Source organism: Panthera uncia (assembly GCF_023721935.1).
Source record: "Panthera uncia isolate 11264 chromosome B3 unlocalized genomic scaffold, Puncia_PCG_1.0 HiC_scaffold_1, whole genome shotgun sequence".
Taxonomy (NCBI): Eukaryota; Metazoa; Chordata; class Mammalia; order Carnivora; family Felidae; genus Panthera; species Panthera uncia.
In genome coordinates, this window is record NW_026057582.1 from 64,761,221 (window position 1) to 64,788,570 (window position 27,350).

Sequence of the window (27,350 nt, forward strand, 5' to 3'; positions counted from 1 at the left end):
TCTCCCAGTTCGTGAGTTCAAGCCCCGTGTCAGGCTAAGGGCCTGGAGCCTGCTTCAGATTCTTTGTCTCCCTCTCTCTCTGCCCCTTCGCTGCTCATACTGTCTCTGTCTCAAAAATAAATAAACATTAAAAATTAGAAAAAGAATTAGGAAAATCAGTGACTTATTAAAAAGGAATCAGAATCATAGGGGTCCCAGAAGATAGAAAAAGGAGTAGAAGGGTTATGTGAGCAAATCATAGCAGAAAACTTTCCTAACCTGGGGAAAGACACAGACATCAAAATCCAGGAAGTAGAGGACTCCCATTAGATTCAACAAAAACCAACCATCAACAAGGCATATCATATTCAAATTCACAAAGTACTTAGAAAAGGACAGAATCATGAAAGCAGGAAGGGAAAAAAAGTCTTTAATCTACGAGGGAAGACAGATCAGGTTTGCAGCAGACCTATCCACAGAAATTTGGCAGGCCAGAAAGGAGTGTCAGGATATGTTCAATGTGCTGAATTGGAAAAATATGCAGCCAAGAATTATTTATCCAGCAAGGCTATCATTCAGAATAGAAGGAGAGATTAAAAGTTTCCCAAACAAAAATTAAAGGAGTTCATGACCACTAAACCAGCCCTGCAAGAAATTTTAAGGGGGACTCTCTGAGGGCAGAAAAGACAGGGGAGAGAAAAAAAAAAAAGACCACAAGCAAGAAAGACTAGAAAGGACCAGAGAACACCAGAAACTCCCAACTCTACAGGCAACATAAAGGCAATAAATTCATATCTTTCAGTACTCACCCTAAATGTCCATGGACTAAATGCTCCAATCAAAAGACATAGGGTAACAGAATGGATAAGAAAATAGGATCCATCTATATGCTGTTTACAAGAGACCCACTTTAGACCTAAAGACACCTTCAAATTGAAAGTAAGGGGATGGAGAACCATCTATCATGCTAATGGTACCAAAAGAAAGCCGGAATAGCCACATTTATATCAGACAATCTAGACTTTAAAATAAAGACTGTAACAAGAGATGAAGAAAGGCATTATATCGTAATTAAGGGGTCTGTCCACCAAGAAGACCTAACAATTGTAAGCATTTATGCTCCAAATGTGGAAGAACCCAAATATATAAATCAATCACAAACAGAAAGAAACTCTTTGATAATAATCCATAATAGTAGGGGACTGCAACCCCCTCCCCCTTACAGCAATCAACAGATCGTCTAAACAGAAAATCAACAATGAAACAATGGCTTTGAATCACATGCTGGACCAAATGGACTTAACAGATACATTCAGAACATTTCATCCTAAAGCAGCAGAATACACATTCTTCTCCAATGCACATGGAACCTTCTCCAGAATAGATCACATACTGGGACACATATCAGCGCTCAACAAGTTCAAAAAGATTGAGATCATACCATGCATATTTTCAGACCATATTTTCAATGCTATGAAACTCACAATCAACCACAAGAAAAAATGTTGAAAGATAACAAATACTTGGAGACTAAAGAACATCCTACTAAAGAATGAATGGGCTAACCAAGAAGTTAAAGAGGAAATTAAAAAATACATTGACGCCAATGAAAATGATAACACCACAGCCCAAAACCTCTGTGACGTAGTAAAGACAATCATAAGAGGGAAGTATATAGCGATCCAGGCCTTCCTAAAGAAGGAAGAAAGGTCTCAGATACACAACCTAACCTTACACCTTAAAGAGCTGGAAAAAGAACAGCAAGTAAAATGCAAAACTAGCAGAAGTCAGGAAATAATAAAGATTAGAGCAGAAATCAATGCTATCGAAACAAAAACAAACAAAACAAAAACAGAACAGATAAATGAAACCAGAAGCTGATTCTTTGAAAGAATTAACAAAATTGATAAACCCCTGGCCAGTTTAATCAAAAAGAAAAAGGAAAGGACCCAAATAAATAAAATCAAGAATGAAAGAGGAGAGATCACAACCAACACAGCAAAATACAAACAATAATAAGAGAATATTATGAGCAATTATATACTAATGAAATAGGCAATCTGGAAGAAATGGGCAAATTCCTAGAAACATATAAACTACCAAAACTGAAACAAGAAGAAAAGGAGAATTTGAACAGACCCATAACCAATAAATAAATCGAATTGCTAATCAAAAATCTTCCAAAAAACAAGAGTCCAGGACCCCATGGCTTGCCAGGGGAATTCTACCAAACATTTAAAGAAGAATTAACACCTATTCTCTTGAAGCTGTCCCAAAAAAATAGAAATGGAAGGAAAACTTCCAAACTCTTTCTATGAAGACAGCATTACCTTGATTCCAAAACCAGACAGAGACCCCACTAAAAAGGAGAACTATAGACGAATTTCCCTGATGAACATGGATGCAAAAATCCTCAACAAGATATTAGCTGACTGGATCCAACAATACATTAAAAAAATTATTCACCACAACTAAGTAGGATTTATAACTGGGATGCTGGGCTGGTTCAATATCCACAAAAAAATCAATGTGATTCATCATATCAAAAGAAAGGACAAGAAGCACATGATCCTCTCCATAGATGCAGAGAAAACATTTGACAAAAACAGCATCCTTTCTTGATAAGAAACTCCCCAAGAAAGTAGGGTAGAAGGATCATACCACAAGATCATAAAAGCCATATATGAAAGACCCACCACTAACATCATCCTCGGGGAAAAACAGAGCTTTCCCCCTAAGGTCAGGAAGAAGACAGGGATGTCCACTCTTGCCCCTGTTATTCAACATAGTATTGGAAGTCTTAGCCTCAGCAATCAGACAACACAAAGAAATAAAAAGCCTTCAGATCTGCCAGGAGGAGGTCAAACTTTCACTCTTCGCAGATGACATGATACTGTATATGAAAGACCCAAAAGATTCCACCAAAAAACTGCTAGAACTGATCCATGAATTCAGCAAAGTCACAGCATATAAAATCAATGCACAGAAGTTGGTTGCATTCCTATACACCAACAATGAAGCAACAGAAAGAGAAATCAAGGAACCTATCCCATTTACAATTACCCCAAAAACCATAAAATACCTAGTAATAAACCTAACCAAAGAGGTAAAAAATCTATATACTGAAAACTATAGAAAGCTTATGAAAGAAATTGAAGAAGACACACACACACAAAAATGCGAAAATATTCCATGCTCCTGGATAGAACAAATATTGTTAAAATGTCAATACTACCCAAAGCAATCTACATATTCAATGCAGTACCTATCAAAATAACACCAGCATTCTTCACAGAGCTAGAACAAACAATCCTAAAATTTGTATGGAACTACAAAAACCCGAATAGTCAAAGCAATCTTGAAAAAGAAAACCAAAGCAGGAGTCATCACAATCCCGGACTTCAAGCTGTATTACAAAGCTGTAATCATCAAGACATCATGATACTGGCACAAGAACAGACACTCAGATCAATGGAACTGAATAGAGAACCCAGAAATGGACCCACAAACATACGGCCAACTAATCTTTGACAAAGCAGGAAAGAATATCCAATGGAATAAAGACAGTCTCTTCAGCAAATGGTGCTGGGGAAACTGGAAAACAACATGCAGAAAAATGAACCTGGGCCATTTTCTTACACCATGCACAAAATTAAGCTCAAAATGGATGAAAAACCTAAATATAAGACAGGAATCCATCAAAATCCTTGAGAAAGCAAGCAAAAATCTCTTTGACTTTGACCACAGCAACTTCTTACTCAACACGTCTCCAGTGGCAAGAGAAACAAAAGCAAAAATGAACTATTGGGACCTCATCAAAGTAAAAAGATTCTGCACCAAAGGAAACAATCAGCAAAACTAAAGGCAACTGACAGAATGGGAGAAGATATTTGCAAACGACATATCAGATAAAGGGTTATTATCCAAGATCTGTAAAGAACTTACCAAACTCAACACCCAAAAAACAAATAATCCAGGGAAGAAATGGGCAAAAGACAAGAATAGATACTTCTCCAAAGAAGACATCCAGATGGCCAACTGATGCATGAAAAATGCTCAATGTCACTCATCATCAGGGAAATACAAATCAAAACCACAATGAGATACCACCTCACACCTGTCAGAATGGCTAACATGAACAACTCAGGCAACAACAGAAGTTGGCGAGGATGTGTAGAGAGAGGATCTCTTTTGCACTGCTGGTGGGAATGCAAACTGGTGCGGCCACTCTGAAATACAGTAGGGAGGTTCCTTAAAAAGTTAAAAATATAACTCCTTAAAAGTTAAAAATAGAACTACCCTATGACCCAGCAATTGCACTACTAGGTATTTATCTAATGGATACAGGTATGCTGTTTAGAAGGGGCACATGCACCCCCATGTTTATAGCAGCACTATCAACAATAGCCAAAGTATGGAAAGAGCCCAAATGTCCGTCAGTGGATGAATGGATAAAGAAGATGTGGTGTGTGTGTGTGTGTATAAATCTACCTATATATATATAAATCTATATATATGTGTGTATATATATATAATCTAAATCTATATGTAAATCTATATATATGTATACACACACAATGGAGTATTATTCGGCAATCAAAAAGAATGAAATCTTACCTTTTACAACTCCGTGGATGGAAGTAGAGAGTTTTAACCTAAGCGAAATTAGTCCGAGAAAGACAAATATATGACTTCACTCATACGAGGACTTTAAGATACAAAACAGATGAACCTAAGGGAAGGGAAGCAAATATAATATAAAAACCGGGGGGGAGGGGACAAAACATAAGAGACTCTTAAATACAGAGAACAAACAGAGGGATGCTGGTGGGGTTGAGGAAGGAAGGATGGGCTAAATGGGTAAGGGGCATTAATCCTGAAATCATTGTTGCAGTATATGCTAACTTGCATGGAAATTAAAAAATAAATAAATTTAAAAATAATAAAAAAATAAAAATAAACTTAAAAAAAATAGGCAGACGATGTGATTAAATTTTTTCCCAAAGAAGGCATACAGATGGCCAACAAGCACATTAACAGATTCTCAACATCATTAATCATCAGGGACATGCAAATCAAAACCACCATGAGATATCAGCTCACACTTGTCTAATTGGTTTGTATCCAAAAGATAGTACAAGTGTTGAGGATGTGCAGAAAAGGGAACCTTCATGCACTGTGGGAATATAATTGGTACAACCACTATGGAAAACAGTGTAGAGGTTCTTAAAAAAATTAAAAATAGAAATACCATTTGATCCAGCAATTCCACTTCTATTTATTCAAAGGAAATGAAAACATCAATTCAGAGAACTATCTGCAGGAGTGCCTGGACGGCTCAGTTGGTTGAGCATCCGACTTCAGCTCAGGTCATGATCTCTCAGTCCATGGGTTCGAGCCCTGCATCAGGCTTTGTGCTGACAGCTCAGAGCCTGGAGCCTGCTTCCGATTCTGTGTCTCCGTCTCTCTCTCTCTGCCCGTCTGCCTCTCATGTTCTCTCTCTCTCTCTCTCTTTCTCTCTCTCTTTCTCTCTCTCTCTCTCTCTCTCTCAAAAATAAATAAACGCTTAAAAAAAAAAAATCATGCTGTGGGGCACCTGGGTGGCTCAGTCAGTTAAGCATCTAACTTCGGTTCAGGTCATGATCTCATGGTTTGTGAGTTCGAGCCCTCATCAGGCTCTGTGCTGACAGCTCAGAGCCTGGAGCCTGTTTCACACTCTGTATATCCCTCTCTGCCTCTCCTCTGCTCATGCTCTGTCTCTCAAAAATAAACAAACATTAAAAAAAAAATTTTTTTTTAGGTCATGCTATGCAAAGAGCTATATGCACCCTTGTGTTCATTGCTACATTATTTACAGTAGCCAAAATATGGAAGCAACCTGTGTTTATTAATAAATGAATGGAGGGGCGCCTGGGTGGCTCAGTCGGTTGGGCGGCCGACTTCACCTCAGGTCATGATCTCACACTCCGCGAGTTCGAGCCCCGCGTCAGGCTCTGTGCTGACAGCTCAGAGCCTGGAGCCTGTTTCAGATTCTGTGTCTCCCTCTCTCTGACCCTCCCCCGTTCATGCTCTGTCTCTCTCTGTCTCAAAAATAAATAAATGTTAAAAAAAAAATAAATGAGTGGATAAAGAGGATGGGTGTGTGTGTAATACTACTCAGCCATAAAAAAGGAAATCATGCCATTTGCAACAACATGGATGGACCTAGAGTGTATTATGCTCAGTAAAATAAGACCAAGAAAGACCAGTACCATGTAATTTCACTTACTTGTGAAAAGAAATGAATGAACAAAGAAAATAAGTCATAGATGCAAGAAATAAACTGTTGGTTACAGGAAGCAGGGGAAGAGGGACAAAATAGGTGAAGGGAATAAATGAGTCATGGGAAGCTCATGTATAACATGTGGAATATAGTCAATAAAATTGATGAAAATTTGTATGGTAATAGGTGGTAACTAGACTTATTGTCGGGATCTTTTGATAATGTATCAAAATGTCAAATCACTACACTGTATGCCTGAAACTAATAGCATATTGTGTGTTGGTTATACTTGAACTTTTAAAGAGTGACTTAACAGTAAAGTAATAATGCTTGTTTTATAAATTTAGTGTGTGCATCTCTGAAAAACATTGAAATTGTTCATACTTAAATCTTTAAAAATGTGAAGATGTTTTTATTTAAAATGTTTTTCTTTTTAAGATACCTTTCAGGTTATTTCAAAATGTTTTTATCAGTAACATATTTTTGAATTTTGCAGGTATTCATACAAAAGGTTTTGCCTAAGTGACAGTGTGCATGCATTAGTTTTTTTCAGTAACTATTGTTTATTTCCATAATTACAGACTGAAATCAGCAAGGGATGTGGTTACCAGAACAGGATACTCATTGGCTTTGGGATCCCTACATAGATATTTAGGAGGGATAAGTTCTTCTCAGCATTTGAATTCTTGTGTCGGAATCCTTTATACTTTGTCTCAGGACAGTACTTCTCCTGATGTGCAGGTAAGTACTCCATGTGATACTTTTCTTGAAATTCATGATTTGTAGATAATACAGATTATGTTTTTATCGGCCACTAGTAACTTGTAAATAACACACACACACACACACACACACACCCCGCCCAGTAAATGTCTAAGCCATTGTTAACCTGGACGGATTTTTGAAATTCAAGTCTTAGTCAAATCTTGCTATCCTTACTTCACACTCAGGAGTTTCTAAAGTCAAATTTAGTATTTTTTTTCTGAAATCGATCTTCCTTCCATCTTAATAATAACATTTACCATTTTGGAGAACTTAATAGGTACCAAGCTTTGTATCACATTCTTCTAACAACATATTAACATGTGTAAGCCTCACAGTAATCTAGGGTGTATATTCCCCTTATACAAAAAGAAAACTGGGGCTTACAGAAGCTAAGTAACTTGCTCACAGCTGAAAGCTAAAAAATCATCTAATCAGTTCAAGAACACAAGTCACGGGCTCCAAACCCATGCTCTTAACCATTTTACCATATTATTGTACACATCTTACCCATGTCAGTTAAAATCATCATTTTCTTGATATTTTAATCAAATCTTGATTGATTGTTATTCTTCCTGTTCTTTTACTCTCCTTATCTTATCTCTTTCCCCCTCGTGTGTTCCTAATTATTATAGTAGTGTTTTTAGGTTCTTTTCAACTCTCCCTAGATATGAAGCCACATTTGTTTTCCTGAAAGGCTTTCATCTTGCAACTTTCCTGTCAAAAAGCTGGGAAACTGCTTATTGCTTCCTAAATCTCCTTCTCATTCAAGTCCTATCAGCTGACCCAGGAACCTTATCTATCATTACCCCAGAGTACTGATTTCTCTCATAGGCAGTCTGCCTGTTCTCATTCCACTCATGCCATTCTCATGTCTGCACTTATATTTTCCTGTTGTTCTTTTCCCTTCCTGGTCCTGTCTGATCATCCAAATTTTCTAGCGTTCTGAAATCCAGTTTAACCACCTTCTTGTCAAATTTCAACATCCCTAATCCACAGTTAGCTTTCCTTCTTTGAATTACTACCATATTACTAATAGTCTTTTCATCATCATTATCCAGTAGTTGATTGAGTTAACTTATAAGGTGTTCCATTCTTTAATCCTCCTTTGCTTCTATTTATTATATTTCTCTTCTCCCCCTTCAAGAAGTCTATTGTGAATGCACATACATTTACATCGAATACTTTTTCAGTTGATTAATTTAAATGCTTTTAGTGGCTTCCACTGTCATTAAATCTGACTCTTCTTGATTACTGCTGTCTCTGACTTAACAGTTTATTTTTGTAGAATGTTTAGTACTCTAAGCTTTCTTATACATTCATTGATAAGAGGGATAAAGCTTTCTGAATTTCCTAAAGGGAGGAATTTTTATGTCCTTCAAATGTATATAGAAGTAGATAGAGTGTACACTATAAGGAATCTATTATACCCATCATCTGCCTGACTGCTTGGTTGTCAGTATATGGCCAGTCTTCTTTCTTTCCTTCTTTCTCTCTCTCTCTCTTTCTTTCTTTCTTTCTTTAATTTATTTCTTTCTTTCTTTTATTTTCTTTCTTTCATTTCTTTCTTTCATTTTCTTTCTTTCTTTCTTTCTTTCATTTATTCATTCATTCATTCATTCACTGGTTGGCTTAAATAGCAGAAATTTGTTTTCTCATGGTTCTGTAGGCTAGAAGTCCTAGATCAAAGTGTCAGCCAGTTTGGTTTCTTCTGAGCCCTCTTTCCTTGGCTTGCAGTTGGTCACCTTCTCATTGTATCTTCACATGGTTTTTCCTTTGTGCATGTGCATCTCTAGCATTACTCTGTCCAAATTTTATCTTCTTAGAAGGACACTAGTCACATTGGATTAGGGCTTGCTCTAATAGCCTCATTTTAACTTCATTAAAGGCCCTGTCTCCAAAGACAACCTCATTCTGAGGTACTGGTAGAGTCTTGTTTCATTTAAACCAGAGTTGACCAACTTATTATTTTAAGAGCCATATGGTAAATTATGTACACTTTACATGCCATACACTCTCTGTCAGCTGCTCAGTTCTGCCATTGTAGCAGTAGCAGTCATAAATAGTATGTAAATGAATGAGCACGACTGTGTTTCAGTGAAGCTTTATTTATAAAACCATGTGGCAGGGCAGATTTGTCTCAAAGGCAAATCTGTTTGTTTACTATATTATATATATTTATATATATAATGTATACACTTATTTAATACATGTATATTTATTTTTATATGTTTGTAAAAGTGCACTTATCATAAGTGTGCGTCTCTGTGAGTAAAGTATACAAACTAAATACACCATGTAACCAGCACCTAGATCAAGAAATAGAACATTATCAATACCCCAAACGCTCTCCTCATGTTCTCTTCTAGTTACTACCTGTCCTACCAAGGATAACCACTATCCTGATTTGCAGCATCATATGTTAGTTTTGCCTGCTTTTATACTTTATATCATTGGAATCATATGGTACATACTCTTTTATGTCTGGCTTTCTTCAACATTACGTTCAAGAGATTTGTCCATATTACTGCATGTAATTGTAAATATTGTTGAGTCTTTTAAAAACTTGAATTTTCTCCACATAGATTGAACAAAAAACAGTTTACGGTAAACTAGATTTAGTTCAAGCTATTAGTTAAAGAACCAAACATTATCTTGGAATTCTTTTTTATTTTTAATTTTTTTTTTTTAATGTTTATTTATTTTTGAGAGAGATGGAGACAGAATGGGAGTTGTTTAGGGGCAGAGAGAGAGGGAGACACAGAATCCAAAGCAGGCCCAGGCTCTGAGTTGTCAGCACAGAGCCCGACGCGGGGCTCGAACTCACGAGCTGTGAGATCATGACCTGAGCCGAAGTCGGACGCTCAACTGACTGAGCCACCCAGGCACCCCAATCTTGGAATTCTTAGTACTGAGATAGATTTAATTTTAGCATTTGAAATTAGATGATTGTCAGGGTTTTTTACTGGATATTTGAGAGAAATTTTTTCTTAAACTTTGTATGTTCTCTGTTTCTCTTTCCAGGTTAGTTATAATAGCACACAAGTACTATAATGTGTCGTTAATTTATCACTTCCTTCAACAAAGAACAATTCATTGTGTTTCATGTTTCTTAATGCTGCTGTAGCATTTTAAATTGTTTTTCTCTGTCTTCACAGACCTGGGCACTGCATTCGCTATCACTGATTATTGATTCTGCTGGCCCACTGTACCATATGCATGTGGAACCCACCCTTTCTCTTATTATAATGTTATTGTTAAATGTGCCTCCTACTCATGCTGAAGTTCAACAAAGTCTTGGTCGCTGTTTGAATGCCCTTATTACTACTTTGGGTCCAGAACTACAGGGTATGCATAGCTCATTTTGTGATGTTTTAAATTAAAAATACACATGTGAAAATGAATTCACTTATTACTGTCTCAAATACTTGTCAGTGAAGTTTAGCACAGTGTTCTATGCAAATACATGAGCAGAATATTGAGAGTCATCTCAGGAAGAAGATTTTGACTCCTGCATGTTGACATAATAGAAAATAACAGAGAAAGTAGGAAACTTAATGTAAGCTCCACCACTACTTTTTTTTTTTTTTTTTAGTTTATTTATTTATTTTTGCGAAAGAGAACGAGAAAACCCCAAGCAGGCTCCGTGTTGTCAGTGCAAAACTCAACACAGGGCTCAGTCTCACAAACCATGAGATCATGACCTGGGCCCAAATCAGGAGTCGGATGTTTAACCAACTGTGCCAGCGAGATGCCCCACTCCACCACCAGTTAATTGGATGACCTTTGGAAAATCTTTGTCTTTGGTCTTTGGTTTCCTTTTCTATTAAATGAGGGAAAAGTTGAAAAGCCTTTATGATTGGCACATAGTAGGTGATCAGTATATTTTGTGAAATGCCATCTAGTCTGATTTCTTTTACCTTGAAAAGATAAGGAGTGTCGTATTTAGAAAGATTAGATATATTTTTAATATGCTTTTCTTAACAATTGAAGTGAAAAATTCAAGTGGAATAGTGTAAAGAGCTTCTCTCTTCTAAGAAATAAATGACTGAGTCCCAAAACTCAGATAATCTGATCTTTTCAAATGTAAAGTCCATGAATGATTTTAATATTTGAAAGAAACTCAACTAATATAAGCAGGGCTAAGTTCATTAGCCTTTCTAATTCCACTTTTCATGAAATTTTGGTGTAGCCTTCAGATAGGCTGAGGTTCTTATTTGCCTAGTGATTTGTATTGACAAATTTTTCAGACTAGGAGTAACTAACATAACCCAAAAATCTGTCACCTGGCTTTCTTTTGTAGAAGAAATTTACTTCACAGATCCTTAAGTTTAAAATTGGTTAAAATTAATAAACTCAATAATATGAGTTTAAAGAGGAATGATTTCATAGACGAATTATTCAAAGATTTGTGCTTTCATTTTAGGTAATAGTACTTCCATTTCCACCTTAAGGACTTCCTGTCTTTTGGGTTGTGCGGTGATGCAGGATAACCCAGACTGCCTTGTTCAAGCTCAGGCCATCTCTTGCCTTCAGCAGCTTCATATGTTTGCTCCAAGACATGTCAACCTGTCTAGCTTGGTCAGCTGCCTCTGTGTGAGTATAAAATTTTAAGTGAGTCCTTAGTTTTTTTTCATTGGAAACTTAGATTTATTTTTAATAATTCTCTAGTCTGTGTACAATAGCTGTTTCCTCTCGTTTCTGGTTTTTTTAGCGGGTAGGGCCAAATTTCATGTAATCGCATCTCAAACCTCTCATATTTTGATTCAGTTTTGTTCTATTAATTTTGAACTTACCATTTGGAATGTTTATTCATTAATCAGTAAACATGTATTGGATGCTCAAATGTCCTGGGTACTGTATAAATGCTATAGGACATGGAAAAAATGTATGTGACATTATTTCAAATAATTATATATAAAGTTCTCTCCACCTCAGATGGGAAAATAACATTTTTCCTTAATATTCTAGTGGCATATGCATCAATATCTGGGTTCTAATAATATGTTTAATAAATAATGCAAGCTAAATGCTAAAAGTTCTGGTAAATGGTTCATAATCATCAGTGGTTTTAAGATTTACCTTGAGTATCACCACTTTCTATCTAAATTTGCCTCAAAAATTGGGTTACATTTGGAGTTAAAACTTGACACCATTGCTTTTAAACTATTTCTGCCCCTAGAATGTTTACAACACATTCCCATTAGTAACATGACAGTTGAGAATTATTACTTTAGACAGACCTTTCATTCACAAGCTGAAGGCAGGATATACAGCATTTCAGACCTTGAAAGAACTTCAAATATCATTAAAACTAATCTCCCCCCCACCCCAAAAAAAAAACAAAAAACAAAACCAAGCACCAAAAAAGTCAAATAATTTGTCCAAGGTAACATATCTAGAAGTAGTGGTAGCTCTAAGTCTATAATCCAGGTTTCTTTTTTTTTTTTTTTTTTTAATTTTTTTATGTTTTTTAATTTAGAGAGAGACAGAGTATGAGCAGGGAAGGGACAGAGAGAGAGGGAGACACGGAATCTGAAGCAGGCTTCAGGCTCCAAGCTGTCAACACAGAGCCCGATGAGGGGCTCGAACTCATGGACTGCAAGATCATGACCTGAGCCCAAGCCGGACGCTCAGCCGACTGAGCCACCCAGGCACCCCTAGAATCCAGTTTCTGAACTCCTTGTTAAGTTCCCATTTCTTTATTTCTTACTGACTTTGTAGTTTTGATTAGCTCTTAACCTCATCTCTACCACCTCCTAGCTTTGTGGCCTTAGAGAAGTCCCATAACCTCTTCCAGCCTCAGCTATCTTGTCTATAAAACAAAGATTGCATGAGATACCACCCATTAAGGCACATGTCCTAGGCACTTAATAACCACTCAATATGTAGTAGTTTTTATTTTCTAACATATAACTTAAACAGACATTATGTTAATGTTAATAGTGATTTTTATGGTCAAAGTTATGTAAGACTCTTAAAAAGAGGATGTGACTGACTTTTCTGATAGAAACTTGGTTCCTCTCTAGGTTAAACACATATTAGAGAAAATAGCACTTACTGGAAAAGGGTTTTTTTTTTTACCTTTACTACTCAATGACTTTTCCCTAGGAATATTATTCTCTAATTCAAAGAACCATCCCCAAAACCAATTATTGAAAAATAGCCACTCCTTTGTAAGTTGGTCAGACTTTCACTCTCCATTATATTTATTGAGAAATAAAAAGCAAAGCTTACTACTAATTCTTAGTGAATTAGAACTGATTAAATTTGTTACTTTTTTTTTCCCAGACTGAGAAAGTTTACATATAAAGAATAGAGATTACTATTGGATGTTTCTCTTGGAATATTAAGAGCAGTTGCGAAAATCAAAATTAACAATTAACAAATATTATTTATGTTACTCATAATATTTAAGCAGTAAAATGATTTTTTCTTATTCAAAAGTCATTCAAAAATTGCTATCACTATAGTTTGTTAATTTCATGTCTTAATTTTTTAGTAAGCTTTTATTCTAAATTTATTAGATTGAATTTATTATATTTTAGAGTATTTCCTATAGTAAGAAAATTGCTTTTGCTTTCCTGTTTAACAACTTTATAATCAGATTTTCTTTTCTACAAAGAATTTAATTATTTAGCATGAAGTGTTTTCATTTTAATTGAAACTCCCTGAAGATTCAGAATATATTTCATCATTAGGAAAGAATCTTACAGAAAGGGTTTTCTTCTAACTGCATGCTGTTTAACTTCCATTCTGAACTTGGTCTTAGCTACACTAGCAATTTTGAGTATTCTAAGTTGGCTTCCAAGAGTAAAAAATTTATAATTAACTTGTGATGAAGTAAACCATTAACTTTGTCCCTTGCTGGACACCTGTTCATTTGAATGCAATCTAGATCACTCTTTTAACACTCATGTCTATTTGATCTGGCTTTGTTACTGAGGCTTAATGAGAGTTTCCAAAGGAAAATCTAATTACATAAATGTACATTTTTAAGTTATTGTATATTTTATATCTTTACATCTTGAGTTGACTGTTTCCAAGATCTTAGTTCAACTCCTATTTTAAGTTGGAAAATGAAATATTCATGGCATAGTTTTAAAGTCGAAGCTAAGCCAGTTTGAATGATAGCTCTATCAACATTTATATTTTAATGCTTAGCTGACTGTTGTCAAAATCATCCTAGTATTTATCTTTTGGTTTTGTCATGACCAGTCTGTCGTTTGTTTTTGTGCAGGAGATCTTGTTGGATAATTCTGTGTTGGTAGGTCCCTCACCCTCAATTCCTAACTTTTTTTTGAGGTTTGCAGTGCTGTTTCTTTGTGTCGTTATTTTGGTTGTAGATGTTCTTGTTTTCCCCTGCATCTCTTTGTTTAAGCTAACCATTAATGCAAAGTCCAGTATGTGTAGCATGTTACATGGTGATTATTTAATACCAGTGTAAACAAATCCTCCCTAACCTTCTCCAGCCAGTGCACTCACTCCTTGCACTTAATTTTGCATCATTTTGATTTAATATATTCATTTCAGAAAGGAATTATAATTACAGTTTGACCTAATTTCTGTATTTTGCCTGCTTGGTTTGTTTGCCTTAATTCACTCTGTTCCTCTTCCCAATATAAATGCTGGAGAATGACGTGGAGATATTAAATGTTCCGTTTTGCTTTGTGTGACTGCCTTCAATTTTTTTTCTACCAAACAAGTAAAGAGTACTTTTATAAGCATGCTGTCTCTAAAAGATTGTTTGACCAGCCTGAATAAATGCTGCGCCTGCCTTGTATTATATGTTTGTAAAACTCCAGTGAGATAACTAGTAGATTCATTAACTTTTCTTTAAAATTGCCTTGTAGAATGCTTTTTTGTTTTTGTTGTAAAATACAGCCATAATCTTGGGCATGAATAAACTTAATCTTTTTACATTTTAACTCCCTTGTTATCCTATATACTAGTTTCTAACAGTGGTTCTTTAACATGATTGGAATGACATTAACTTTAGACTTTGTGAATGGCATTCCTCTTTCGACTTTTCAGTTCATGATATGTCTTGAGGGTATAATAAAATATATTTATAAAGCAGTTCCCATCCATATGTTTCACTGATGATATATTCACAAACCTGTTCTGTCTTTGGCTTCTGATAAAATTTAGTTTCACTCCCTTTGCATTTTTTTTTTTTATGTGTTAAAAACCAGCTGTCACCACCTACTCTTTTTCTCAGAATTTATCCTCTGCTCTTTTCAACAAACTCACCTACTTCAGTTCTGTTTTTTCTCACATACACCATATCTAAATAAAGATCACTATACAAAGTATGCCCTTCTTTCTCAAATTTGCTTGGAAAATCAATAGTATAAGACACATATTCATTGACATAAGCCACACTTTTACTGGTCTTTGCTTTCATTGTTAGAAAAAAATAAATTGCAAAAACGTGACTTTATTCTACTTATGAATCACTTAGAAGAAATTTGTATCCAGAAACTTTTGGCTTTTTTAATTGTTCATTTAAGGTATATCGCAGTCATACCATTTACCTTCAGTAGACACAATCTATTGAGATTTACATTGTTCAAACACTTCTAAGAAAAATATGTGGAAGGAGTCTGTCATTCTAGCAGAAATATTCTTTATCTCTGATATGTAACATCTATGTACATACATGTATACATTATATACAAGTAGATATACATACATATAAATCCTGTTGTCTGTAATGTGTGTCTCTAGAGTGTTTTTGGTGAATATGTTTTCTGAGTAAAACTCTTTTCTGTCTTTATTTGAAAATGCGTTTACTTACTCTGGCATCTGAATAAAATACTAGTGATAGACTGTTAATAATAGTTAATAACTAACATTTATTGAGCACTTACTGTGTGCCAGAAACTATGCTAAGCCCTTTTGCATGTTTCTCTGAATTAACTTTGCAACAGCCCTATAAGATGGGGGTAGTGTTATTTCCATTTTACAAATAAGGAAACTAAGGCACAGAGAGGTTAAATAATTTGCCCAAGGTCACACAGCTAGTAAATGGTGGATCTAGGACTCAAAGTGAGGCAGTTTGACTCCAGAGCCTCCCTTTTAACCAGTATGTTATATTGCTTATATGGATCTATATAAATTTCTACTTAGAGGATGGTAAAACATTATAATATTTTTGCATGAGCACAGTTGTATAAGCTACAAATAAAGTCTTTCTCAGTTGTATTTCTTTTGTCTCGAAACTGTTTTATTCATGTAAATTTTGTGTCTTCTAACACTGTCCAGAGGCTTCTGCTTGGATGTGTTTATGAATATTTCATAATCAAGTACATGTACTACTCCTTAAGCTATTTATTTCTAAATTGTAATAAAAAATATGTACTAGAATAGTTTGTAGAAGTTTCTGTGTATTTAACAAATTGAATCTAGCCTAGTGATGAGCTGGACAGAATCAGGAGGGATCCAGTGTATGTCTATTAGACTTATTATGAATGCCACCAAGAATTTCAGCTCTTTCATTTCCCAATTGGTATTTTTCAGGTGAATCTTTGTAGTCCCTATTTGTTACTGAGAAGAGCAGTACTGGCTTGTTTACGTCAGCTTGTACAGAGAGAAGCAGCTGAAGTTTCAGAACATGCTGTTATGCTTGCTAAGGATAGCAGAGAAGAGTTGACTCTAGGTAATTCTTTTTGTCAACGTTATCTCCAGCTCAAATGATTTTTTTAATAAAATTTTTAAGTTCTTTTATTTATTTTGAGAGGGAGGGCTCCTGAGTGGGGAAGGGGCAGAGAGAGAGGGAAAGAGAGAATGAGAAGCAGGCCCCACACCAACACAGAGCCCGACATGAGGCTCATTTTCACAAACTGGAAGATAACAACCTGAGCCGAAATCAAGAGTCAGGTGCTCAAGGGTCAGACACTCAACTGACTGAGCCCCCCAGGAACCCCAGATAGTTTTTTTTAGTGTTTATTTATTTTTGAGAGAGAGAGAGAGCACAAGCAGGGGGTGGATGGTGCACAGAGAGAAGTCAGGGGTGGGGGGGGGAGTGGACAGAGGATCTGAACCAGGCTCTGCACTGACCAGCAAGTGCGACACTGGGTTCAAGGTCATGAACCATGAGATCATGACCTGAGCCATAGCTGAACGCTCAACCAACAGAGTCACCCAGGCGTATCTCAAATGATTGTTTTAATTTTAAGTCTTCATTTAAACATGAATTTTTAAAATGAAATTTAAAAGTTAATATATAATGTCTTAAACCTGCTACAAGAGACAGTTACTAACAATTACTGCCATTCCCAACCAGTGATGTTACTGGTTTAGAAAAATTGTTTTCAAACTTAGGTCCCCAAACTAGCAATATCTACCTCACCAAGAACTTGTTAGAAATGCAAATTATCGGGCCCCATCCAAAATCTGCTTAACCAGAAATCTGGGAGTAAAGCCCAGCAATCTGTTTTCTATGTTTTTGCAATCCCTGTTAATGCATATTGAAATTTGAGAGCCACTCAAATTTTAGAGCAAGTTTTTTCACAACAATCCATTGAAGTTGGATTTAGCCCTTAAATAATTTACCATATGTGCCTTTCTTCCTCCAAAATCTCATTTAATAAAATTTATCATAGATAAGTCTTCTTTAGGTGGAAGGGTTTTTAGCCCCTTCTTTATTTTAGAACTGAATTAAAGGATTTCTTAGTTGGTTAGATTTAAGTCTGTATGTCTTTATTTTAAAATTATGTGAGTAACCCAAATATACATATAAATTCATACAACCTCCAAAAATAGTAATGGTAATATCTTACTCTTTTATGCATATAGTTTCCAGAGTGCTGTCACACTTTGAGAAAGTCTCAGGCTTCACAAAGCTTTCCAATATCTAAAGCTCTCAGATCAGTGTGTTTTACTGTCATGCTGTGCTCCTTAGTTTGTTATTAGACTAAGACTTTAACTGTTTGACTTGAGTTCATCAGCATTGCTGAACTAGTATGGTAGCCACCCAAACAGGTGGCAGACCTCATTTGAAAACAATTGGTTACTTACCTTAACCAGAGAAATTTTAATCTTCTAACCATGTGAGATATTCTGCCTAAGTGACCTTCAGTTTATATTTACCACTGAAATTATCTGCATCTTTTGCTTTAGGCTTTTATTGCATAAATATGCTTGTATATGTTCCCAGAATTCTTGAATTAGCTATAGGAGTAAAATACAGTAAAGAACTCATTATGTATTTCCTTTTTAAAATTTTGTGATTTTGGGGGCGCCTGGGTGGCTCAGTCGGTTAAGCGGTCGACTTCAGCTCGGGTCATGATTTCACGGTCCGCGAGTTTGAGCCCCGCGTCGGGCTCTGCACTGACAGCTCAGAGCCTGGTGTCTGTTTCAGATTCTGTGTCTCCCTATCTCTGACCCTCCTTCGTTCCTGCTCTGTCTCTCTCTGTCTCAAAAATAAATAAACGTTAAAAAAAATTTTTTTTAAGTTTTGTGATTTTTCAAATGGAAAAAGTTCAAAGAAATGTGCAGTGAACACATATATTCACCTACTTAGCATCTTTATGGCATTCATTTTATATAACTTTCTCTCTTTCCATACTTACACAGATGCATATCTTTTGCCAGACCGTCTGAAAGCAGACTGCAGACATCATGACAGCTCACTCCTAATACATACATTTTCCTTCATGACCACACATCATTTCTGTACTTAATAAAATTAACATTGATAAAGTAGCCATCATAGAATATGCAGTTCTCACACAAATTTCCCCAGTTATCCAAAAAATGTTCTTTATGACTCCTTACTACCCTCCCTTACCACCACCCAAATTTAGGATCCAGCCATGATTCACATATTACATTGTTTGTTCTGTGTCTTTAGACTCCTAATCTGAAACATTCCTACTGATTCCTGCTGAAGTATAGTTGACACACAGTGTTAATTTGTTTCAAATGTACAGCATTGTGTTTCCACAAGTTTCAGGAAACATTATGCTATGTTCACAAGTGTAGCTACCATCTGTCACCATACCACACTATTATAGTACCACTGACTTATATTCCCTATGCTATACCTTTTATTCCTCTGATGTCTCCCTCTAGTCTTTAAAAGATAATTTCTCTTACAAAATAGTATAATAGTAGCATTATCTTTAGAATCTAAATGCTTTCATAAATTCTAGATAAGTTCAGGTTGCGTGGGTGGCTCAGTTGGTCAAGCGTCTGACTCTTGATTTCAGTTCAGGTCATGATCTCACAGTTCATGGAATTGAGCCCCATGTCAGTCAGCACAGATCCTGCTTGGGATTCTTCTCTCCCTCTCTCAACTGTAAAATAAATAAATGAATAAATAAATAAATACATACATACATACATACATACATACATGCTAGATAAGTTAAATCTTCAAGAGAAAATTTATTCTTTTGGCATTTCCAGAATTAGAGGAAATGGATGCTAGACGAGGCTTATGGTTCTCCTTTGAGGTGCTTTATTACTTTGCAGTGAGAATATTTGCATGTAGTATTTTAATAACTCCAGAATGTGTGTACTTCTCATATGGCAGTTTTGTTTTCTGTATTACTTAGATCATCGATTTTCTTCTTGTCAGATGCTAACATCAGAGAAGTGGGCCTTGAAGGGGCATTATTGACCTTACTAGACAAAGAGACAGATCAGAAGTTATGCAATGATATCAAAGAGACTTTAAATCATATGCTTACATCTATGGCAGTGGATAAGCTCTCCTTCTGGTTAAAGCTTTGTAAAGATGTACTTGCTGCATCCGCTGGTGAGTATTGGTGGTTACCAGTTGAAATAAAATTGAAAGTGAAAATGTTCTATAAAATTGTTTGCCACTGACAATTTTGTCTGAGTATTTGGATTGTAATTGCTTGTTGCATTTTTCAAGTGAAAATTCTAGTGTTTAACAAACTGAGGGTTGATGGGGGGGTGGGAGGGAGGGGATGGTGGGTGATGGGTATTGAGGAGGACACCTTTTGGGATGAGCACTGGGTGTTGTATGGAAACCAATTTGACAATAAATTTCATATATTGAAAAAAAAAAAGAAAATTCTAGTGTTTAAGTCTAACACTTAGGCCTGTGGGTTTTAGTATTCTTCTGATTGTCGTTTATGACTTCCCTGTCTAAAACAAACTAAAAAGTAGGGTTATTTGTACTATAAAATGGATGACCTGACTTACAGTAGCCCCATCGTTTGTTTTCATGCATATAATAGTTGAGGGATTGCATCAAATCAACTTAATAGAAAAATCATCAAAAGTTACAACATTCTGAGCAAGCAAGTTTCTCTATACTTAATAAGGTTGATTTCAAACAGGGTTAAAAAATACTGTTATTTACCTAATGTATTTGTGAGTATAAGATAATGGTTAATGAGAATGTGTATTAGAGTCTTTCAAATTTGTATCTTTGGAGTAAGAGAGAAAATAAATGAAAGGAAGAAAAGAGACAAATCAGTTCTCTTCCAGGTACTGTACATACTTTATCTGATTTAATCCTTTAACCATCCAGTGAGTAGGAAGTTAATATTCCATTTTGCACAAGAGAAAACAAGGTTTGGAAAGGTTAGGGAATATGTCCAAAGACATACACAGGTAGATTCAGACTTTACCCTGCATGACTTTAAAATCCAGCTTTCCATGGGGCACCTGGGTGGCTCACTCGGTTAAGCATCTGACTTAGGCTGAGGTCATGATCTCACAGTTCGTGGGTTCGAGCCCCACATTGGGCTCTGTGCTCACAGCTCAGAACCTGGAGCCTGCTTTGGATTCTTTGTCTCCCTCTCTTTCTGCTTCTACTTATGCTCTGCTCTCAAAAACCTTCCTAAACAAAAGCAAAATGAACTATTGGGACTTCATCAAGACAAAAACTTCTGCACAGCCAAGGGAACAATCAACAAAACTAAAAGGCAACCTATGGAATGAGAGATATTCGCAAATGACATATCTGATAAAGGATTAGTATCCAAAATCTATAAGAGTTTTTAAAACTCACGACCCAAAAAACAAATAATCCAGTGAAAAAAAAGGGCAGAAAACATGAATAGACATTTTTCCAAGAGACATACAGAGGGCTTACAGACACATGAAAAGATGCTCAACGTCACTCATCCTCAGGGAAATACAAATCAAAACTATGTTGAAATACCACCTCACACCTGTCAGAAGGGCTAAAATTAATACCACAGGAAACAACCGATGTTGGCAAAGATGCAGAGAAAGGGGGAACCCTCTTACACTGTTGGTGGGAATGCAAACTGATACAGTCACTCTGGAAAACAGTATGGAGATTCCTCAGAAAATTAAAAATAGAGCTGTCCTACCATCCAGCAATTGCACTAATAGGTATTTATCCAAAAGATAGAAAAATACTGATTCAAAGGGGCACATGCACCCCAATGTTTATAGAAGCACTATCAACAATAGCCAAATTATGGAAAGAGCCCAAATATCCATGAATGGATAAAAAAGATGTGGTGTATGTACACAGTGGAATATTACTCAGCCATCAAAAAGAATGAAATCTTGGGGCACATGGGTGGCTCAGTCAGTTAAGTGTCTAACTTTTGATTTTGGCTCAGGTCATAGTCTCATGTGAGTTTGAGCCCCATGTCAGGCTCTGTGCTGACAATGCGAAACCTGCTTGGGATTCTCCTTCTCTCCCTCTGTTTCTGCCCCTCCCCCACTCGTGCTCTCTCTGTCTCAAAAAAAAAAAAAAAAAAGAATGAAATCTTGCCATTTGCGGTGACATGGATGGAACTAGACTGTTAAACTAAGTGAAATAAGTCAGTCAGAGAAAGACCAGTACCTTATGATTTCAGTCATATGTGGAATTTAAGGAACAAAAAGAGGGAAATAAACCATGAGACTCTTAACTATGGAGAACAAACTGAGGATTAATGGAGGGAGGTGTGGGGGAGATGGGCTAGGTGGGTGATGGGTAGTAAGGAATGCACTTGTGAGGAGTACTAAGTGTCGTGTGTAAGTGATGAATCCCTGAATTCTCCTCCTGAAACCAATGTTACACTATATGTTAAACTAGAATTTAAATAAAAACTTTAAAAAAATAATAGTAAAATTCAGCTTCCTACTATATTTCAGTAGCTCTTAAACTCAGTTACTCAAGCTTTATAATTTAATGTATTATCTGAATTATGTTGAAGAAAGGCATCATTTTTTAAACTTTGTTTTACATTCTCCACTGTCTCCCTTGATTCTTATTGCTCCTCTTCTCTTCCATTGATTTATATCTGTTCTTTCAGTTACTATGCTTTATATGTTTTCCTTTGTTGAGGCTCTCTTCTATCCCACCACTTGAGAACTTACAAGAACTTCTCCTTTGGAAGAAAATCTGTATGTGCGTAGATAAACAGGTTGATTACACTTTTCTGGTATCTCACCTATTTCTGGTATCTCCCAGAGCTTTGTGCTCGGTTTTCTTTTACCATTTGTTCTTTATCCTTTGTAGTTTGGCTTTATCCTTTCTTATTAAGAAAACACATAGAGCGCCTGGGTGGTTCCGTAGATTGGGCATCTGACTTCGGCTCAGATCATGATCTCACAGTTCATGGGTTCATGCGCCATATTAGGTTAGGTGCTGATGGTTAGGAGCATGGAGCCTGCTTCAGATTCTGTGTCTCCCTCTCTCTCTGCCCCTCCCTCACTTGTGTGCTGTCTCTGTCTCAAAAATAAACATTAAAAAAAAATTTTTTTAAACAAAAAATGAAAACACACATTTCAGTCTGTTGACTTATTACCTTAGTCTTAAGACAGGACTTTGCTATAATTTTGTGACATCTTTGCTTTCATAACACACTCAAGAAATGTTGACATACAAGATAATTTAAGGGGCCCTGGGTGGCTTAGTCGGTTAAGCATCTGACCCTTGATTTCGGCTCAGGTCATGATCTCACAGTCAGGAGATCAAGCCCCTTGTCAGGCTCTGTGCTGGCTGTGGAGCCTGCTTAAGATTCTCTCCCTCTGTCTCCCACTGTCCCTTTCCTGCTTGCATGTGCACTCTTTCTCAAAAAATAAAAACAATTTATTTAAAAAAAATTTTTTTAACATTTATTTTTGAGAGACAGGCACAAGTGGGGGAGGGGCAGAAAACGAGAGAAGGAGACACGGAATTCAAAGTAGTCTCTAGGCTCCGAGCTGTGAGCCCGACACGGGGTTTGAACCCACGAACCATGACATCATGACCTGAGCTGAAGTCGGACACTTAACCAAGTGAGCCACCCAAGCGCCCCAAAAAGTAAAAAAAAGTTTAAAGAAGATATTTTAAGGGAAAAAAGGTTGGTCTCTTTTATAGCCTAGTTCAATTTGAAGTTGAGTTAAACAGAGTTAATAAGTTAACAGTTAATATAAGGAAGAAATAATTCATTCCTCACTGCTCAGGCCATTGGGAAAATATGAGACTATAAATGACAGAAATGAGCCTATCTTAAGAAAAATATTTTCAGATGTGTTTAGTAGGTTCAGGAACCTTCTTACATCTGTTCAAAGCCCTAGTGTTAAAACAGTCTCCCTAGTGCAATCCCTCATACTCTGGATATGAGAGAATTTTGAGCCTCCTTAAGCATAACTGTCTACATACAGGGGACTGATGATTATCCTAGTATTTAGTATCATGTCTATAGTATCACGTTTAGTTTGTTAACTTTCAATATAATTGGAACAACTTTGTCATTTTGACCTGGAACAGTTCTTACAGCATTTCTTTGGATACCACTGCTGCCTGTAGTTACTAGATATGATTATATTACACTGTTGAAGGTTTATAAGCAACAATTCTAGTCTCAATTTGAAGTCATAAATATGTCTTCCATTTGATTGTAATTACATGTATTCTCCCTTGATAAAAGATTTTACAACTGTAACTTGTGTGGATACAATGCAAGAAGAGGAAGGAGATAAAGGGGATGATGCCTCAGTTCTGACCACCAGAAATGATGACAAATCCTATCCCTTTACCAATCCCCGATGGGCCACTAGAGTCTTTGCTGCCGAATGTGTCTGTAGGATAATTAACCAGTGTGAGAATGCACACAGCGCACATTTTGACATTGCTTTAGCACAAGAAATGAAAAAAAGGGATTCAAGAAGTAAGTGACATAATAATGAAGAGACCAAAGCATATACATAGAAATGTTGTCTGCCTATGTTTTTAATATTAATTTAAGAAGTAAAACTAGAAAGAAAGTAGTTTGTATTGTTCCAAATCAGTTATGAAACTGACTATAATATTTATATAAGCTAAAAGTTAAGCATAGTTCTAATGTTTTAACACATTTTTAATGATTAAGCTTCTTAAATAGTCATTTACTTATGTTTAATGGGCATGTGCATGAGTTAAGTTTATAATCATGTTCTTGGAAAGTAGTTTGTGCACTATTAGCTCCGAAAATTTATTTTCTGAATTATAACCTATAGTAATTTTGCTTATAGATTATTTTGGTTTCATAAATATTACCCAGAAAACGTTTGAGCGTATCACATTGTAAAGTAAACCTGCTTGCAAGATCATTTCCCCCTTTTTTTGTTCAGTTTTATTGTCTGTACCTAAAGGGATCTGTGTGTGTATTATGGTTTGGTGTCTAATTTTCAAAATTCACTTAAGCACATTATGTTCAAAGACACAGTGCACATATCTAAAAGCCATGGATATATTTTTTACCAGACAAAAGAATTATATAGCAAAATGTTGCTATTGTCAGTGTGGGAGTACGAATTAGGTATCTGTGTTTTAATGATTTTTCAAGCAAGCATTTATTGAGTGATAAGCACCATGCTAGACCAATAGGTATAAAATTAGTATATCAGAGATGTTTAGTAATTCCTTTGTTCCCAATTAAAATTGTAATTGGCACTTGCTAAGATGAGTTGGTTTCTTTATTGTGACCCATAACATTCTTAAAATTAGTCCCAGATATATTTTAGGTAGAATTTAGTTGTACCCCTGAACATTTTATTGTTGGAATATTATTAAAGGATTGTCCTGTGTCCTGTAGAATTATTATACTGAAGAATGTATTGTAGGAATGAAAGGAATTCTCATTTATAATTTTATAGCTACAAATATTTTTTAATATTCCCGTTATTTGTATGTGTGCCAAGACATAGAAAAATAAGATAATCTAGTCCAAATAAAGAACCACATAAAACTGTTTTTCAAAAGAAATGTTAAGTCTTTTAGCTTCAACTTGGCACAAAGAGAAAAATTAGCTGCCTAATTCGTCAACACCCAAAGTTTCCTAAATATCTTCTAAAATGCTTTTATTGAAAAGTCCGAACAAAGTTTTTATTGATAGTACTACTAATACTCTTTTAAAGGATGCTAATTTTGCCTTTGGTTTTTGAATAGCTGTGTAATTGTTTGCTTTGGGAGTTTATTGCTGTGATTGTTTGCAGGAGCCTAGTAACTCCATCTTTAAAGTCTATGTTTAACAAACAATAAAACAAAACAGTAAATCAAATCAGAGGTATTTAAAAGAAAGTCTAGAAAAGTCTGTGCAATCAAAGGGAGAAGAAATGATTACTTAACATAAATCTTAGTTCCAGCATATGCTTTTTCTTGATAAGACTTTTTTAATCTTGTAGATGACTTTTTGGTGCTACATCTTGCCGACTTAATTCGCATGGCCTTTATGGCTGCCACAGATCATAGTGACCAGCTCCGTCTTTCTGGCCTTGAAACACTGTTAGTTGTTATTCGGCGATTTGCAGCTATTCCAGAACCAGAGTTTCCAGGTCATGTGATCCTGGAACAGTATCAAGCCAATGTAAGCACTTTCTGTTAGAGAATTTTATTTTTTAACACCTTGGATAAAAAGTCTGTGAAAGTAATTACTACTTTTTTTTTACATAATGAGTATACGTCTCTGCTAATATGTCACCAATATATAATCAGCATATAGAAAATGTGTATGTTTGAAGAAGAAATCTCCGAAGTAAAAGCAAAGTGGTACATAAACAGGTCTTTTATAACAGTAAAGGTTAATAGTCAAAACCTGCTAGGTAATGTGGGGGAATAAAGTACTCTGCTAATTAAATTCTTTACAAAATACCTGAATATTCCTAAGATATGCTAAATCATTACTAAATATTCCATTTAGGCTACATGCTTGTCACTCCTGGAATAGATGAGTGTTCTATCACACACATTACATGTAATCCTCCAGCAACATTTATCCTTCCCTACCTCTCATGATTCAGAGACAGCTTTTGTGGGTTAGCATTTAGGGAGCCAGGAACAGTTTACCAGTTGACTAGCTGTCTCCATCACATCTTCCTAGCAGGAAATGCCCATGTATGTTCCAGGAGAAAGCAAAAGGAAGGGACTCGAGTTATATAGAACTGTCATATTAGAATGAAATATTACAATTCACTGTAAGGGGAGCTCTGTTATATTCTTAGCCCTCTTAAAATTGCAAATGAGTGGCACCTGGCTGGCTCAATGGGTAGAGCATGGGACTCTCAATCTCAGGGTCATGAGTTCGAGCCCCATGTTGGGCATAGAGCTTGTTTTAAAAAATTGCAATGATAGAAATATAATTACAGCTCACTTAAACTGAAGAGGAAAATTATTTTCAAGAATCGCAGTTGGCTCTGTTGTCTTGTACACCAGCTTTATTCTCAAGTTTGCTCTCTCCAAGTTGTATCAAAATGGCTCTCTCTTAGCACCCAGTCTTTTTTTTTTTTTCTTAAATTTATTTATTTTGAGAGAGTCAGAGTGCAGTTGGGGGAGGGGCAGAGAGAGAAGGAGACAGAATCCCAAGTAGGCCCTACACTGCCAGCACATAGCCTGACTCAGGGCTCCACGACCTGAGCTGAAACCAAGAGTCAGACGCTTAACTGACTGAGCCGTCCAGGTGCTCCACGCACCCATTCTTAAAAAGAGACCATGCTTCTGTCCCAGTATTCCCAGCAAACGTCTTCAAGGAGAGCTTTCATTACCCCTGGTTGGATCCCTGGAGTCACCAGTGCTCTCAACTCCATAGCAACAACAGGAGATAAGAGAAGGTTACTCGAAGGAAAATTGAGGTGCTTTTATCTAAAAACAGATATAGTGGACAGGCAGAAAGAAACAGGTGTCCAGAATACCTATTGTAAACAATTTAAAAATATTAAAGAGATGAAGAGTTTGCACTATCTTACTTATTGATGCTTGGTATTTCCTATCATTTGTTGCCAGGTAGGAGCGGCACTTAGGCCAGCCTTCGCCTCAGAGACACCACCTGATGTCACTGCCAAAGCATGTCAGGTAAATGGTTAAAAAGACAGAACTTAAAAAGTAAAAACCTCTCTTAGCACAGGGTATCTTAGAATACTTTAGATTTGTATTTCAAGT

The 27,350-nt window shown here is 36.1% G+C and overlaps 1 protein-coding gene and 1 non-coding gene across 4 annotated transcripts in view; both read left to right on the forward strand.

Annotated features, from left to right (window-relative positions):
• Positions 1–27,350, forward strand: part of HEATR5A (HEAT repeat containing 5A) — a 122,040-nt gene that overhangs the window by 63,779 nt on the left and 30,911 nt on the right. For 2 of the 3 annotated variants that reach the window (XM_049612937.1, XM_049612938.1), the window contains exons 19-27: positions 6,823–6,982; positions 10,162–10,351; positions 11,430–11,599; positions 14,244–14,270; positions 16,526–16,664; positions 19,590–19,769; positions 23,866–24,105; positions 25,601–25,782; positions 27,195–27,263. In XM_049612937.1, coding sequence (XP_049468894.1) covers positions 6,823–6,982; positions 10,162–10,351; positions 11,430–11,599; positions 14,244–14,270; positions 16,526–16,664; positions 19,590–19,769; positions 23,866–24,105; positions 25,601–25,782; positions 27,195–27,263 — 1,357 coding nt within the window. The remainder of the gene's footprint in view (positions 1–6,822; positions 6,983–10,161; positions 10,352–11,429; positions 11,600–14,243; positions 14,271–16,525; positions 16,665–19,589; positions 19,770–23,865; positions 24,106–25,600; positions 25,783–27,194; positions 27,264–27,350) is intronic. The other variant, XM_049612939.1, reaches the window with a different exon arrangement.
• Positions 26,443–26,515, forward strand: TRNAE-CUC (transfer RNA glutamic acid (anticodon CUC)). The gene has a single exon. It is a non-coding gene; the product is annotated as a tRNA-Glu (tRNA).